This window comes from Artemia sp. Qi Xiang Cuo, chromosome 18 (assembly GCF_049724085.1).
Source record: "Artemia sp. Qi Xiang Cuo chromosome 18, ASM4972408v1, whole genome shotgun sequence".
In the NCBI taxonomy this organism is placed as follows: domain Eukaryota; kingdom Metazoa; phylum Arthropoda; class Branchiopoda; order Anostraca; family Artemiidae; genus Artemia; species Artemia sp. Qi Xiang Cuo.
Window position 1 is genome coordinate 17,253,089 of NC_142811.1, and position 18,367 is coordinate 17,271,455.

At 36.2% G+C, this 18,367-nt stretch overlaps 1 protein-coding gene across 2 annotated transcripts in view; it reads left to right on the top strand.

Annotated features, from left to right (window-relative positions):
- LOC148941261 (uncharacterized) overlaps window positions 1-18,367 on the top strand; it is a 67,508-nt gene that overhangs the window by 33,372 nt on the left and 15,769 nt on the right. For both annotated transcript variants that reach the window (XM_089104095.1, XM_089104096.1), the window contains exons 6-8: window positions 2,531-2,649; window positions 6,682-6,955; window positions 12,904-13,267. In XM_089104095.1, the coding sequence (XP_088960221.1) occupies window positions 2,531-2,649; window positions 6,682-6,955; window positions 12,904-13,267 (757 nt within the window). The remainder of the gene's footprint in view (window positions 1-2,530; window positions 2,650-6,681; window positions 6,956-12,903; window positions 13,268-18,367) is intronic.

An 18,367-nucleotide genomic window follows, 5' to 3' on the forward strand; every position in this document is an offset into this window, starting at 1 on the left:
GGGCATTGTATGTTTGGCCAATAAAAAGAGAGCAGAAGAAGATGAAGCAGAAATAGAAGAGAGATGAAGTAGAAGAAGTAGAAGTAGTGTTGGTAGCTGAGAGAGTCGTCGTGCTAGGTGAAACTTTCAGGACATTACAGTCGTGGAACTCATCAGCGATAGCCTCGAAGATAAAATCAAGCCCATAATGGCGTTTTCTATCTTCCATCTCTGACCTTTCTCTACTTCTAAGGATTTAAGGATTCCGTGGAGATAGGCCGTTAAATTGAATTCTTGTCACTCAGCTTTAGCTATTAGTGTTATTTTGTTTTCAAAGTTAGGGCATTGTACGTTTGGCCAATAAAAAGAGGTAGAAGAAGCAGAAGAAGATGAAGTAGAAATAGAAGAGAGATGAAGTAGAATTAGTTTTGGTAGCTGAGAGAGTCGTCGTGCTAGGTGAAACTTTCAGGACTATACAGTCGTGGAACTCATCAGCGAAGGCCTCGAAGATAAAATAAAGCCCAGAAGGGTGTTTTCTACCTTCCATCTCTAATCCTTGTCTACTTATAAGGATTTAAGAATTCCGTGGGGATGAGCCGTTAAATTGAATTATTCTCAACCAGCTTTAGCTACTAATGTGATTTTGTTTTCAAAGTTAGGGCATATTATGTTTGGCCAATAAAAAGAGGTAAAAGAAGCAGAAGAAGATGAAGCAGAAATAGAAGAGAGATGAAGTAGAAGTAGTTATGGTAGCTGAGAGAGTCGTCGTGCTAGGTGAAACTTTCAGGACATTACAGTCGTGGAACTCATCAGCGATAGCCTCGAAGATAAAATCAAGCCCATAATGGCGTTTTCTATCTTCCATCTCTGACCTTTCTCTACTTCTAAGGATTTAAGGATTCCGTGGAGATAGGCCGTTAAATTGAATTCTTGTCACTCAGCTTTAGCTATTAGTGTTATTTTGTTTTCAAAGTTAGGGCATTGTACGTTTGGCCAATAAAAAGAGGTAGAAGAAGCAGAAGAAGATGAAGTAGAAATAGAAGAGAGATGAAGTAGAATTAGTTTTGGTAGCTGAGAGAGTCGTCGTGCTAGGTGAAACTTTCAGGACTATACAGTCGTGGAACTCATCAGCGAAGGCCTCGAAGATAAAATAAAGCCCATAAGGGTGTTTTCTACCTTCCATCTCTAATCCTTGTCTACTTATAAGGATTTAAGAATTCCGTGGGGATGAGCCGTTAAATTGAATTATTCTCAACCAGCTTTAGCTACTAATGTGATTTTGTTTTCAAAGTTAGGGCATATTATGTTTGGCCAATAAAAAGAGGTAAAAGAAGCAGAAGAAGATGAAGTAGAAATAGAAGAGAGATGAAGTAGAAGTAGTTATGGTAGCTGAGAGAGTCGTCGTGCTTGGTGAAACTTTCAGGACTTTACAGTCGTGGAACTCATCAGCGAAGGCCTCGAAGATAAAATCAAGCCCATAATGGTGTTTTCTATCTTCCACTTCTAACCCTTCTCTACTTCTAAGGATTTAAGGATTCCGTGGTGACAGGCCGTCATCTTGAATTCTATTCATTCAGTTTTAGCTATTAGTATAACTATTTTCTCCAAAGTTAGTGCAAAGTATATTTGACCAATAAAAAGAACGAAAAAGAGAGTAGCTTAGCTTCATTACCTCATAAAGATTCTGCTAAAACTCCGACCGTTTGAGTCTTAGTTGAACCTCTATGAGGCAATGTAGCTAAGGTTATGTTCAAATTTTATATTGTTTGCGATTTTTAGCTTATCATTAATTTATCGAAGAGCTCTGAGTTAGATTCGTATTGATTTCTTTATTTTAATTGACTTAATTGGATGTTCTAATTGACTTTTAATTGATTTCTTTGTTTAATGTTTTAATTGATTTCTTTGTTGTATTTTATTTTTTGCCAAAGATGAGTTGTTACTTATTCACCTTAGTCATCTTAGTCACCTTAGTCACTTAGTCACTTTAGTCACCTTAGTCACTTAGTCACCTTAGTCACTTTAGTCGCCTTAGTCATTTTAGTCACTTAGTCACCTTAGTCACTTAGGTTGTATCTTAGTCACCATCTTCTGAAAATGCTTTATTAACCTCTTATATTTTGTATGGTAAAAATAATGTTGTCTTCGGCATTGTTTAGATTAAAAGGTCAGGATTGAAGTGCTGCAATTACTGAGACGTCACACTCCCATGTATGCCTAGGGCCAGAGATGACGGAAAGGATGGAGTAAGACTTCAGCCCCTTCTTTTGCCTTATAATATCATGATTTTATTCCTAATTTCTGATACTTTTCTTGAAATGTGCCTAAATTTTACGCTTTACGATTTTGCCTCCCCCCCCCCCCCACCCTAGATATAAATTTGTGTGCACACGGACTTGATATTAACACCATCACTATCTACGAAGTCTACTTTATTTTTTCTTTGGTTAATAATACTGTTTCGTCAAAAATGATTATTCTTAGAAATCAGCTAAGCCTTTTTGAAAAAGAGGCTAAATGCCTCGTTGACCAAATTCTGAACTGATTTCAGGAGTTGAATATTCCTCATGGAACATTAATTTCTCTAACTGTTGAAGAAATTTTGGGCTCTTCTCTGGAATTCATGCAAAGAAGAAATTCAAATGACCAAATCGATGGAAAAAAGATGAGGTATGTCGCTTAAACTTTCCTAAATTTACTAAAAGATTATTCTGTATATCACTAAAGGCCCAGCTGCAGTGACATTTTCTTAATACCGAGATTTAGCTAGCTCCAATTTGAGCCAATCAGAATTTTGCATATAATTTTTCAGTCAATCAGAAAATTCAATAGAAAATCTAATTGGCTCAAATTGGTGCTAGTTAAATCTCGATATTTGTAAAATCTAAAATCTCATTGTGAACAGGGGCTTAAGAGTGACGTCATGTGCAGCATTCATATTGCTGATTCCCACATACGCTCACAAATCACACTGACCCAGATATCTGGAGCCATATATATTTTCAAATTGGCTTCTAGCTCTTTTAGAGACTAAGTCCATGCTAAAATATACCGTAAATTAGCTTATTGGGCTTTAAACAGAGCTTGGGCTTATAAAATGTTTTAAGTGCACTTGATTGCTCAATAAGCCGAAGTATTTATTGAAAGTTTTTAAGTAAATGCTCTGTTTATATTGACCTAAAAGTCCTTTTATTTGACTTTAAATTTTGCGTATATTTTTATTTGTTAAAGTAGGCAAATTTGCTTTTTAAAACTTTTCAGCTGATTAAATAGGTTAAAATAAAGCAAAAATATTGGTTTTAGATAGACTCTATTAAATAAGGAAATAATCAAAAAAATATTTAAAAAGCAAAACATTAACCGACTTCTGAGTCATTAATAACCATTATAAAAATGTTATTGGCTTCTGAGTTTGATATGTTAATTGGACGAGATCAATATCTTGAAATTAGCTTCTACAAGCTAATAAATGACAAACAGTACATTGGGAGCTGATTTAAAAGCCAATTTGGTGATGTCAGTGCTGGAATCTACTTTAGATTTTGAATTGGCTTAAAAAAATTATAATCAAATTAATTTTTAATTTTGCTTTAAAACCCCTACAAAATTGCCTTTAAGCCTTTAAATTTGCTCCTATCTGCTTTTAAATTTGTTTCTTTGTTGATTTTGGTTTTTAATCGGCTTCTATGTTTTAAAGGTTATTTTTTGAGTTTAAAGTAGCAGACTTGGCTCTTAGATACTCAGAAGCCAATTATATTTTTGAATTGGATTTTAAAACTGAGAAGTCAATGAAATATGGGCTTAATATTAAAAAAAAGGTAAAGGATGCGGGACTAGCTAGACCCTTAAGTTCCGAACCGGCGGTGCTGATTTCCGTCCCAAGGCCCTTCGGCCAGAAAGTGGAATGGGGGGATGGGGGCCAGCCATCCTGTCCTTTCGCACACCCCTCCTGTTTACCTTCCCCAGATTTCTTCAGGTACCCATTTAGAGCTGGGTCGACTCTAGCTGAGCTTACAGAGTCACGCCACTGACCCCCGTCCCAAACCAAATAATTGGATACTCTAGGATTCGAAGCACAGTATAAAGATATAGCAGTAAGTTTACCGCAGATAATTCCTGGCTCTTCATTCTCGGTGCGAACAAACAGCTCCTCCCACTTCTTCTTGCATTTAATTTAAAATTAGTTTCTTAAAAATTTAGTGTTCCAACTTTGAAGCCAAGTTTCGCGTTCAAGAGAAATCTGACTTGTCTACCCGTGAAAAGATCTAATGTCGCTTATGTTTATACGTTCTCTGGAGCACTCGCACCTCGGTCCGGGTTTTTATAGTGGGTGAGATAGGGAAAGATCACACTGCCTATAATTTATATACTGTGATTCAAACCCTCGCCCTCTCGGACAAAGGATCCTAAATCCAGCGCACTAATATTAGCTATAACTTGGCTTCAATCGGCTTTGCTAAATTATATATTAGAAGCTTAGAAGATGACATATTTTGGCTTTTAAATCGACTTGAAAATTATCCCAATCCATTTGATCTTTTAAAATAGACATGTAAGTTGGGTGTTACTTAAGTTTTAAATTTTCGTTTTCTTTCTTTTTGGCCTTCAAGATAATCAAACGAGTTTTTAAATACTGAAAAGTCAGTCACATTTTTCAATTGGCTTTCAAAACTTAGGAGCCAATTCAAAGCCGATAAGCTAAAATGTAGCGACGATAATGTTTTTAAGTAGAACCTTACTTTAAAACTATTAAAAAGCATTAATTGATTTCCAATTATTTTTCAAATTGAAAAATATAATTGGCCTCTTATTTTTAAAATCCAACTCAACGGAGTCGATAGAAGCGAATTAAACCCAATAAGCTAAAATGAAGTATAAACACAGAATTTGGTTTGAAAAACCTAAAAGCCAATTTAGAAGTCATAGGGGTTAAAAGCTAATATTGTCTTTTAATCGACTTAAAACCCAATGCAAAGTGACTATTGCTGATTTACTTTAGCCAATTGGCTTTTAATTGAATTCCAATTTAAAGCCAAAATCTTTAAACAATATCCTAAGTTGGCTTCTAAAGGGTTTTAGTCAACACAAATAAACAACACAAATAGTCAACACATATGAACACAAACACTAGGTAGAACAATGAGGAACTTTGTTTTTTTGTTTTTTAATTTGTTTTTTTGTTTATTATTTATCATGTATTGTTTTTATTTTTTATTAAGACAGTGGAACTCAAACCTCAAATGAATATTTCGGTCCTATATTTAAGGGCCTTCCTCAACAAAACACAAATGAATATATATATAAAAAACTTAGATTAAAATAGTTTTAAAGGTCGCATTTTCATTTTATATGTATATATTCACTTGTGTTTTGCTGAAGACGACCCTTGGATATAGGATCAACATATTCATTTGAGGTTTGAGTTCCACTGTCTTACATAAAAAAATTCCCTATTGTTCTACCTAAAGTTTGTGTTTATCATGGAAAGGCAGTGTGGTCTTCGTCGCTATTTAGTCTGTATTGACTCAAATTATGAAATGAAAGACCTAAAACTTTGCCTAACGTTACAGAAGTGGACGCATAAAATTACACCTTAATCTTAGTAATTCTTGAATCGTGTAAGAACCAACAAATAACTTGGGGTTAAAACCCTTGGAATACCCTTGGAATAAGAAAAGAAAGAAAGTGGAGTTAATCAGCTGTTCTATTGTTGAGAGTTGATATGAGTATTATTGATTCACAAATTTTAAAGCATCCGTCATGTATTAAAATGTCTGGACCTACAAGCATCCCACATGATTATGGATGATCTGAATTGAAACGGAGAATTTGAAACGAATTCAATTATGTGAATTGTTGAAATGATTGTGAATAATTTCTGAGACCACACTGGTTAAGTATGGCAAAACAGGAAAACGTAAAAAAAAGGAGGTGAACGTGAAAAAATGGAGAAAAATGGAACTATTTCGGTCTAAACTTTGGCTCAGTCGTTCTCAGTGCAGAAATATGAACGTCCATCAAAACTTTATAAGTTTTCTCGTTTTGCCAATGATTGCGAAAAAAAATAAATTACAAAAAAAATTAATTTGAATATAATGCTTAAAGAAAGCAATGCATATGTTATATCAGATTAATTATATCAGGTTATATCAAACTAAAAATATATAGATATAGGTCCATCGGAAAGTCCCCAGCTTAAAATAAATTTATGCACACAGGTAACAAATCAGATTGAGTATAGATAGTTTGTTTATATTTTTCTGATCTCTATTTTATATCTTTTCTATTTTTATCACTAATTTACTCTCTATTAATGCCACTGCCATGAACTTGGAAATTATCTCTAAAAGGCTCCAGCCAACATGGGGTAAAGTAGTAATTTGACATTCTCTGCAGACATGGGCGGAGTTACTGAAGAATAGGAGCGCCAGTTCACGAAAAGATTGGGGGAGGGGTATCGATTTTTTCTTTAATCTTTTGTAGTTATGGCATAAAAAATTATTTTTTATTCCCCCTTCAAATGAAGGAGAGGGGTAACTGCTACCTTCTCACCCCTCCAGTTGTTGCCCCTGCTCAAGAATAGCTGACAGACAAGGACGAAGCACAGCCAATATCGGGTAAACCCAAATCACATGTTTTCAAACCATGCGTACTTTATATATTATATTGTCCAATCTGGTCCTTAATAAAGTTTTTGTTTAGTGACGTCGAGATAACCCCCAAACATACCTCTTTGAAAGACAGAATGTCCAATATTGGGTATGCCACACCCTTGGTTGCTGCTGGAAGTTCCGACAGCCTGGCGGCACAGAAAGAGCCAATTGTTAATAATATTGACCCTACGCTTTCTAGTCGCCCTAGTAGCTCTCTCAATATCAGCAAGAGTTTTCCAATCAATAACTCAGAGCCAGGACCTAGTTCTTTTAGAGAAGATGCCACTGGAGTATCTGCAAAGTTAGATATGATACTGAAGAAGGTAAACTTTTACTAATTTTGCAGTCCTTTTTTTAATCAGTCATTTTTTGCGTAGTGCCTTACTTCAAAGTAAAGGCTTTATTTTCATACTAAGCAACTGCAAAAATGTTTCTCCTTCTCATTTCCTCTTTTTGCATGTGGCTCAAATGTATTCTTGTTAGCTACCTCCGTGTTAGAGCTAAGTGCTGCCTGACTTAGGTACAGAGGGAGATGGTGAGCAATCCCCCCTCTAAGATTTGTTACAAGGACTTACCTATCCCTTTGAAAATCAGGTATCCTGTTACCAAACAGGTATCCTGTTATGAATAGCAATGTGATATATTCTTCAGGGGTGGGGAGGGGTCCGTAATGGGAAAAGTCAGGTCTACTCTCTTAACTGTAATTTCTGTGAAGGGATTCTCTGGAATAATTTCTGAAGAGCCTCCCTCCCTTCAATTCTCAATTATGTAACTGATATCTTAGATGTCTACTACTGTTTCTGAAAAATCACTGCAGCATCAAGCCGCCTGAGGCCAAAACACATACGCAGACTCCTCCTCCATCCCAATCCATTCAATGCCTCCCTCTTTACACCCTCCCAAGGGGTTCACTTTCCCTTAAATCTTTTCTTACGACATCCTCACACCCCATTTGGGGATTACCTACTTTTAGTTTGGCCCTAGATGGCTGTTTGACCCTAGATCGCCCCTTAGTTTGGCCCTAAATGGCTTTAGTTTGGCTCTAGATGGCTGTTTGACCCTAGTTTGGCCCTAGATGGATTTTTGGTAATCTCAGGATAACAAACTTTATAAAAATCTTGTCTCAAGTCTGTTATATATATTATGTGATAGTAATCATAAATTCCAGAAACTTTATTCTAGAAAATAATGCAGAGGGTTTGAACAGAAGATGTCTTTACGTGTCCTTGGGTTGCAGAGATTCGTTTTCGCACAAAAATATTAATTTTTCAATTTGTAGTAAAATTTCTCCCAAACAAATTAGCCTACTGTGTCATTGACGGATAATGAGGGGTACTGTTCTTTTGAGGTGACACCGGTTTAGCGTCCTTGTCGGAAAAGTCATTCTTTATTTATTCAGTTTCTAATACATTTATTAAATGAATTTATAAAAATTTTGTTTATCTTGTTTTATCGCTAAGCGTAGCCATTGGAGTCTAAGAACTTGTCATGCTTTGGGGAAGATGTTTGTAAATTTGATTTTTGAAAGATTTGGAAGATTTTGTCAAGATTTTTGTTTTTTAGTGCATCTAGTATAGCCTAATACTGCGGAAGTCACTTTACCATTTAAAATGAAATATTTTCTTGTCCAGTAAATTTATTTTTATTTTCAAGATTATAAACTTGAAGCAAATTACAATTCTAATTTTTAAAGTTTTTAATAAAAAGGAACTAATCAAGTAGCCTACACTCATTTACAATTGTTAAGTGACTTCTGTTCAATGCTGCTATTTTTTTTTATATTGAATGATCCTTTTTTTATATTGAATATATTGAATTTTTTTATATTGAATTTGTTATTTAAAATAATTGTCTGCTTTGCTCCAGAACTCCTTAGATTGCTCCGAGCTTCAGTTTAAGGTAATTATAAAAAAGAATACGGCACTGCAATTTACAGTCCCTGTCGGTGATTCTGATCTCCATTTCATGGCCTTTCAGCCAGGAAGTGCAGTGGGAGGATGGGTGCCAGCCATATTTCGCACACCCTTCCTGTTTACCTTCCCCAATTTCTCCACGTAGAAATCTGGAGAAATCTCGACTCTGGCTGAGCGTGACAGAGTTACACTACTGACCCCCGTTCCAAACCAAATAACCAGAGACGACAGGACTTGAACCCCTATCCTCAGGGACAAATGATTTCAAGTCTAGCGTGCTAACCACTCGGCTAGGACGGTTCAGGTAAAGTAGTTTTAAGGCACGTGAAATTATTTCACGTGCGTGAAATAATTATGCCATTAATTGTGCCATTTATTGTATTATGTGAAATTATGCCATTTATTGTAAGAGATTAATCTAAAAATGACTGAAAAGTTATTTCAATTTAATCATTGCAAGAAAAAATTGCTGGTTGACAATCATTCCCCATGTAGATTTTATAATATTAGTTGTCTCCCCCCCCCCCCGAGGGTCTGCTCAAGCTATTTAGTTAGCTTATTTTAGATGGATCAGCTCTGTCTATATAATCTCTGAGTTAATATAAAAATCATTCTGTAGATAAAGTAAATGTTTTCAAATAAGATATATTCTTAGTATAATCTCAGTGTAGACTTAGTAAAGAGCCAATGTGTCGTTCAATTTTCTTTTTTGCTATTGACCTTATCACATAGAACAGAAGATCAGAGAAAGCTGAGAGAGGGCTTATTTGATCGTAAGCTCTGAGGTGTGAGAACTTTTTAAGGTCACATTTTAAGAGAACTAATTTCATCGATTGTGAAAAAATAATTGAAAAGAAATTCAACCATAACTGCATATATGGGGAAGGGGGAGTAGGATTCGTCTGATTTTCTCCTGCAAAAAAAAGTCACCGTTGATGGGCGATTAATCTAGATAAGCGATTGACAACTGGCTCCTCCATAAACCTAAATTATGAAACTCAAAATTGCTAATTTAGATAAAAAAATTATTACATTACATTAAGGATTACAGGGTGTCTCGAAAAAATGTACTCACACTTAGAATAACGAGAAATCCTTTATTTATGAATATACAGCAAAATGGAATGGCTTCGAATATAGAAGACAAATATGATTAAGGAATCATGTTCATTAATCGTTGCTAATATGCTGTCTTAGAAATCAGCTTAGCTTTAAAGAGAAGATGTTTGTCCTGAAATGTTACTGGAAGACCGAAAACGCCATTGAAGTGCAAGGACAATTCAGAACGGAAATATCAAGATCGCCACCAACGCGCCGGACTATTGCTCGCATCAAAGAGAAATTTGAAGCAGAGGGAACCATTCAGAACGTCAACAAGAACCGTTCTGGACGACCGCGGACATCCACGAGCCCAGGAAAAGAAGAGAAGGTGCAGGAAACACTTTTACAATCACCACAGAAATCACTTAGACAAACTGCTTGGGAAACAAACATCTCAAAAGATAGCGTCCATCGTATCATGAAGCGTCTGCACTGGAAAAGCTACATTCCAACACCAAGTCATAACCAAAACGAAGACGATCCTGACCGGCAAGTTGAATTTTGTGAATGGTATCTGGCAAAATGTGAAGAAGATGCAGGGTTTCAACAAAAAATTTTTTGGAGCGACGAGGCAACCGTTAAATTAAATAGCACCATTAATCACCATAATTGCTCGTACTGGGCTCCTGTAAATCCTCATGTAACACTTGAATACCATGTCAACTTGCCAGGAGTAACAGTGTGGTGTGGGATATCTGCACTGGGCATCATAGGGCCATTTTTTATTAACGGAACGGTCACTGGTGAGAGCTACCTTAACTTGCTTCAGGAGTTTGTTGGTCCACAAATTTCTGAGATGTTTAGTGATGACGGCGAAATTTACTTTCAGCAAGATGGTGAACCTCCCCACTACCATTGCGATGTACGAGCTCACCTCAATGCAGCTTTTCAAGACACATGGATTGACCGAAGGGGTGCCATTGTATATCCTGAACATTCCCTGGACCTAATGCCCTCGGACTTCCTTTTGTGGGGATATCTCAAAGACAAAGTTTATCGCACCAAACCAAGAACAATTGAAGCTTTGAAAATGGAAATTGAAAGACAATATCGCGATATTCCTAATGACCTGTTTCGTGATGTTTGCGAATCCCTTGGTGTGCGTTATCAACGTTGTCTGGACAATAATGGTCATCAATTTGAACATTTGCAAACATAATTCCTTAATCACATCTGTCTTCTATATTCGAAGATATTCCATTTCACTGTATGTTAATAAATAAAGGATTTCTCGTTATTCTAAGTATGAGTACATTTTTTTTAGACACCCTTTATAACTGTTGTAGCTCATTTTAATAATAATAATAATAATTTATTTTTAACCCGCTAAGGTAACAAAAGCGGAGTATAAGTAAAAGAAAAGAAAAAATACATACAAATCGACTAAATACACTAAATCACTAAATACATCACAAAATACACAATCACAAAATCACAAAAAACACACTAAATACACTTCACTAAATCAATGAAGGAGGCGTACAAACCCATGATGAGCTGGGAGAGCCTTCACTGTCTGGGGGAGTTTGTCAGCAAGCTCAACTAGCTTTTCAGTTATATCTGGAAGCCCAAAAACTGAGACAAGGTTACGGTTCCGGTACCACGGAGGCATATATGCCACGGAGGCATATTGGAAATAGACTTATTTTCAGCAATTTTTCTTTTTCATTTATTCATTTCATTTCATTTATTTCATTTTTTCATTTCATTTATTTTCTTTTTCAAACAGACACGCAGTAGCATTGGAAAATATTCTTCATCTTTCATTAACGATATTAGCGAAATTTGTAATGTGAAAATAGTTTGTAATTTGGCTTTTATTCTTAAATGTCTCGCACAAAAGCAAACGCTGTGTACTTAATCAAAACCGTATATTTTGTAGCAGGTTTAATGCGTTATGACGGCTCACGGACTGTGCTGAAGTATTTAACGGACTGTGCTGAAGTATTGAACTTAGACCTTAGATCCTCCAAAGCCAGGAACGGCGCATAAGACGTTTACGAAGCCTAATGAAAGAATAGTATTAAATATGGAACGCCTAAATGCGCTTTTTGTAGTTTTTTTCAACTTCTTCTTGCTTTGCAGTACAGAAAAAAGAAATTATATTTTAACCATTATTTGTTCACTGAATTTTTTTGAGGGGTGGCTTTGGCTTTAACTTCTCCGTCAAATTTCAAACACTGTAATGCAAAACACTTTAATTTAATTTAAATTAATTAAAATTGTAAATTTATTAATTTTAAATTTATTAATATTAAATTAATTTGATTAAAATGAAATTTAATTTAACTCTAATTTGAATTTACATTTAATTTTAAATTAATTAAATTAAAATTTAGTTTAATTTAAATCCGATTAAAACATTAAACCAGTCAAACGTGACTACACAAAACCTTACAAAATAGGTGACTTATGCAGAAATAGAGGAGAATATGGGAAAATCACTAAAAATCTATGTGTTTAGAGGAAACTGTCTGAGGGTCCCTACTTTTTATATTAGCCTGAGGTCATTGTAAATCTTTGTTTGCAACTCGTAATCAGGGCTTTCATTTTGCCTTTTATGTACCATTGCGTTTTTCTTTCTTCTGTTACCCGCATTGTGCCAGAAAAAATGCAACTTTTTAAGCTCTGTTAAAAATTCTGGCTTTATCTTAAGAATTTATGTTGATTAGGTACATAACGTCCTTAGATTTCTGTTAAGGGCAAAAAAGGGCAATAAAGATTGTAGACCTTCAAATAATATTTTGAAATGTTGGCTCAAATTGGGGTCAAGGAATTTTGTTTAATTCTGACTGGACTTTTACTACTATTGTTAATGGGCGGACTTGTTAATATCCACTCCTATTGTTATTATTGTTAATGAGTCAATGTGCGAACTCACCTAACTTAGTTGAAGCTCAGTCGATAAGGGCCCATTGGTTCAGTATCTTCCCCCTCTCTCCAAAGAAAAGAATTCAGCCAGCGGTTTACGGACTAGGGGCTAATTTTCACATCCTCACCATACACCTTACCAGCTGTCGGACCTTACCCTCCACAATTATGTCCTTCAGGTTAAGATCCAGTTTATGAAATGTCTTCAGCCGGCGTCTAATCCCAGCTGGACATTTTTCTATTTATTAGATGCCTTCCTGTTTCTTCTGCCATCTGAAGTTTTTGTTAAATTAGGAATCAACTCTTCCGCCTTACTGGATTAAATAAATAAATAAGTTCAGCCTTTTATTATAAATTTTCATTTTTAATTTATATATTTATTATAGGTAACTTGTTTAGATGCAGCAAGAGAGACATCTGCACAAAATTTCAACTTCATTGACCCTTTCATAATATTATCATCAATCAATAAAATTGTTGATGACAATCGAACTCTGAAAGAAGAAGTCAAAGAAAAGCAAGGAAAAATTGAAAACTTATCTGAGAAACTTGCAGAATTGGCATTGGCTTTGAAATCCAAAATATCTAACGGAGGAAATGAGGAATTGCATGCCAAAAATCAGAAATTAAGTGAAGAATTAGTGGAGTCGCAAGTTCAGTGTTCCCGGATGGACGAAGAGATAATCGCTTTAAATTTAAAAATTTCCTCATTAGATGGGCAGCGTCAAGAAAAACATAGAGAAACAGAAGGTAAATCATAGTAATGAAATGAAATGAAATGAAATAACAATTTATCGCAAACCACAGGCATTTGCACACACTCAAACGCAACACTTAGTACAACAACACAACAGCGCCAACTTATGTCAGTTTCTTTGCAGTGTAATGTATAATGAGGGTTACCAATGCTTGAGCGCCTAGTGACAGGAAGCGATAAATTTTTGTTCGTTATAGTCTGGATCCAGATGAGACTGGATCTACCTCGTTGTCATAAAGCATAATAAAATATAAATTACTACTACTACTGCTAACAAGTCACCGCAGCACCAAGTTGCCTGAGGTCAACACAGCTGCACACGCTCCTCCTCCATACCAATCTATTCAAAGCCTCCCTCTTTATACTTTCCCAGGAAGTTCTCATTTCCTTTAAATCTTTCTTTATGACATCCTCCCACTCCAGCCACGGACGACCTGCTTTCTATTTAGCCTTACCCGATTGGCCAAAAAGGACAATCTTTGGCAATTTGTCATCCTTCATCCGAAGAACGTGCATGTTGCCATCTCAACCTTTCAAGCTTAATAGTAATAATATTTTTAATTAAATATTTTGTTAATCATTCAAGTACTAAGGATGTCAAAACGAAAACATTTCTCCCTCCCCCGCACACCCACCTATACACCCATGTTAGGTTTATTCGCAGCTGAAAACTGTGATTTACTAAAAATTTTCTTTTGGAAATTATGAAGTTTCTTAGGCAGTACTACATTTTCATCAATGTTGCCACGTTGAACAGTGAGTAAAAACTTAATCGGTAAAAACTCGAATATTAACAATACATTTTTTTTTTAGCTATACCTTCTTAAGCTGTTTGGTACTATATGTTTTAGCTTATGTTTTGCTAATTTTTCATCCATATTTTTTTTTCTAATTTGGCACCACGTGCAACCGAAAACTACTTAACTGCATATAGAAGATTTTTTCCTTAAAAACTGGATTCTCAATTTTTCCTAATTTTTCAACATATATTCTTAATCACTTCATATTAAACAACCCACTTTCTTTCAGTTTGTGCTTATCGCCGTGAGTGCGATGTTCCACTAAAGGCCAAACAAATACCGAGACCCGTCTGGTCAAAGTGATAAATTTCATTTTGTCAGGTGGCTACCTTCCTTGTCTTGGGACCCATTGGCAATTTTTTTTGTGTTAATTTGCAAAACTTATAAGATTTTGTCTCTTGGACCGACTCAAGTTAACTAGGCCAAGATTGACCTATAAAAATAAAAATAAAAGACTTAAGTTTCCACTTAACCAATTCAACGAATCATATTTCATTTTTACTGTTGCTGGTACCATATACCTTACTAGCTGTCAGACCTTAACCACCACAACTTAACATTCAATTTTTGAAATGTCTTCAGCCGCTATCTAATCTCGGCTGGAGCAAGTAATTACGAGAAAAGTCTAATATAAAGAAGTTAAAAAAGGGAAGGGAAAAGAAAAAAACTGGTAAAGAAAAAGAAAGAGGAGAAAGAAAACTGGTATAAGAAAAGGGTTTGTCTCTGAGAAAGTAAAAGCAGTCAACACCATCCAGCGCTATAACACAAAAGTATAAGTCTAATTAAAAAAAAAAGAAAAAAATATTTGTTGTTGTTTCTCTTTCTGTTTGTGCTTTAAATTGAACCAAAAGATTAAGGAGTTTCTTTGGGCAAAATGCCACAATAGATATTAGAGTTCATATTCTTTGAAACTAGCCTATTCTTTTCATACTAATTTTGTTTTTCCATCCATAAAAATCATGTTAGAAAACGGTTGTAAGGATATTGTAAGGTGCACTACAAGAATGTTACTGTGATATATCATATAAAAAAAGATAATAAAGAGTTAGTTACTAATACTAGTAACTAACGACTGCAGGACCAAGTCGCATGAGGCCAACACAGCTGCCCGCAAATCTATTCAACGCTTCCCTGTTTACCCCTCCCGATAAGGTTCAGTTTCCTTTAAATCCTTTCTTACGACCTCTTCTGCTCCTATTTGGCAACGTCCTGCTTTTCGTTCAGCCCTAAATGGATGGCCGAAAGGAATAACTTTTGGCAATCTGTCATCCGCGATGTTTCTTAACTTTTATTTTGTTTTGGTCCTAGAAACTGACAGTTCTATAATCAACTCAAATCAACCATTTGAGGCCAACGCAGCAGCACATTTTCCTCATCCATCCCAACTTTGTGAAGGCTTCACTCTTTACTCTCTCTTTCATTAAGTCCCGAAATCCTTTAAACTTGTTCTCATGATCTCTTCCCACCGCAATCAAAGACGACCTGCTTTTCGTTTAGACCCAAATGGATGGCCAAAAAGAACAACCTTTGGAAATATGTTATATTTCATCTGTATACCGTTTCCTAGCCAATTCAATCGTTTTCTCATTTTAACCCTAGAAACTGGGACAGTACAAAATTTTCATTACTGTTTACTGTTTGAAATGCAGTCATGCAAACTGGTACACATAATTATTCACCTCCTGGCTTCCTGGACGGCATCCAACCTCCTCCGTCTTACGAAGCGCTGACGTTTCACAACCATGCTTGACCACAGTCGTCACTGTAGCTTCCAATATTCTAATCTTGGTTCGAAGACTTATCTTTCTTTTCTTGCAATTTTTTTTTACTGTGAAAAAATACCCTGGGTATTCACTATTCTACTTTTTACGTCCTCGCTGTGTCCACATCATAGTGTAAAGCGTATATCTGACATTTACTTAATTATATAAAAGCAAATATTTTAATTTTTTTTTTAATGGTTGAGAGGATACGGCAAGGATGACTATGAGAATGTTACCTTCGGCAGATCTGATAAAAAAAAGATTAATGGACATATCCGTTGTTTACATAATTTTAAGCGAGAGCAAGCTTTTAGTGAAAATAAATTTTTCCTTTGATAATTTGAAGAAACCTATAAATTGGAGAATATAGTCGTGGCTTCAATTTGTGACAGCCTTGAAGATAAAATGCTGAAACATTTTATCACAATGATGCTGGGTCTCCTTACCTCTTGAGAAGTAACGACGCTATATCTCACTTTATTGTGCGGTACCTCACACCTACACCACATCGTTCATAAATGTATTGCTTATGGTGGGACCCAAAATCATGCCTTGGGGGACACCGCTTCCCTCTCTAGTCGTCCCGGAAAAGAATGTCGGAATTCTTGCCAAATACGTTAACCATCTGTTTTCTCTCTCTTAGAAACTGAATCGCTCACGATAATCGAACACGTTTTAATAGTACGACATTTACCCGTGCAACGCCGGACCAAGGACCAAGCTGTGTGTCTTCGTGTCTGCTTTGACGGCTGGACAAAGGGGGGCACAATGCCAGAGAGCTCTTCTGAGGAAAAAGCTATGTCTGATGTTACATAGAGTCACATCCCTGGGAAATTTTCATCCCAGGGTCACGTCCTTGGGAAAATTTTGAGAAAAGAATCTAGGGGATGTTATAAATTGCGAGAATTTCTTTGACAAATAGGTATGTTTTTCAAAGTACAAATTTTGAGGTTTTCTGACAAATTGATATGCATAAGAGACACAAGTCTATAAGAGAATTAGACATGAATATAGCCTAGACGAAAAGTGTGGCTGTTCGATGAATGATCCCCCACATATCAATCTTCGCTCTGTAGATTTGGCCAAAAGAAGATGAAACTAGACCAGATACTAAAGAATTGTAATGCTCCATAGATGAAATCCTGTAACAGCCAATTACAGCTGCTGGAAGCATTTCAGGGTCTAGGTTTCACACAAGCACCACACTCCCTTGCGCAGATAGAGTTCGACCAGCAAACCTAGAGGGAGATCTACTTGGCCCTTCGTGAGTTTCTACGATCTTGCCGACTGCTAGCCTTATTGTGGCCGCTATCATTACTTGAACCTCTGTGAAGTTACTGTTTGTTGGTGCCCCTGCTGGTGTTGAATGGATTGAAAAGTGTTGAATGGCCTTATTGTGGCCGCTATCATTACTTGAACCTCTGTGAAGTTATTGCTTGTTGGTGCCACTGCTGGTGTTGAATGGATTGAAAAGTGTTGAATGGCCTTATTGTGGCCGCTATCATTACTTGAACCTCTGTGAAGTTATTGCTTGTTGGTGCCACTGCTGGTGTTGAATGGATTGAAAAGTGTTGAATGGCCTTATTGTGGCCGCTATCATTACTTGAACCTCTGTGAAGTTATTGCTTGTTGGTGCCACTGCTGGTGTTGAATGGATTGAAAAGTGTTGAATGGCCTTATTGTGGCCGCTATCATTACTTGAACCTCTGTGAAGTTATTGCTTGTTGGTGCCACTGCTGGTGTTGAATGGATTGAAAAGTGTTGAATGGCCTTATTGTGGCCGCTATCATTACTTGAACCTCTGTGAAGTTATTGCTTGTTGATGCCACTGCTGGTGTTGAATGGATTGAAAAGTGTTGAATGGCCTTATTGTGGCCGCTATCATTACTTGAACCTCTGTGAAGCTATTGTTTGTTGGTGCCACTGCTCGGGTTGAATGGATATGTAAAAATGAATGGGCCAAAATGGACTAGTACCCACAGGCCTCTATTTTAAAAGAAGAAGAAGACGAACCATGACTGATAAAGACGCTGCGCTACTCCAACTCACCTGGGTATCCCCATTGTAGGCTACTTCTCGCTGTACCTAAAGACTACTCTTAAAACGGAACAATACTCATCACTAGTACTCCTTATTTGGGACCACATTATAGTACCCCATTTAAAAGATGATGAAGCAATTTGTAAAAAAGAAAAAACGAGGGTATTCCCGGTTATTGAAAAAAGGAAGGATAAATGTGCCGATACTGGCGTCGAGACCTCTACTCAACCACCCTCATTGCACAAACGTAAATAAGGAGTAACAAATTCACAGACAAAAATTCCAAGGATAAAATGAAAACATTATTAATGGGATTTAGGTAAGTTTCACCAGTGTCTCTATTAAAGGCGACTTTTTGATGTATATGTTTCTTAATTTGAACTACCTGCCTGAACACTTGCTTGAGACCTTTAGCGGGGGCAATAATGGAAGCGTTATCAAATAAAATAAAATGGTGGCGGTTTATCATAAACGTGCTGAGTGAAGGTAG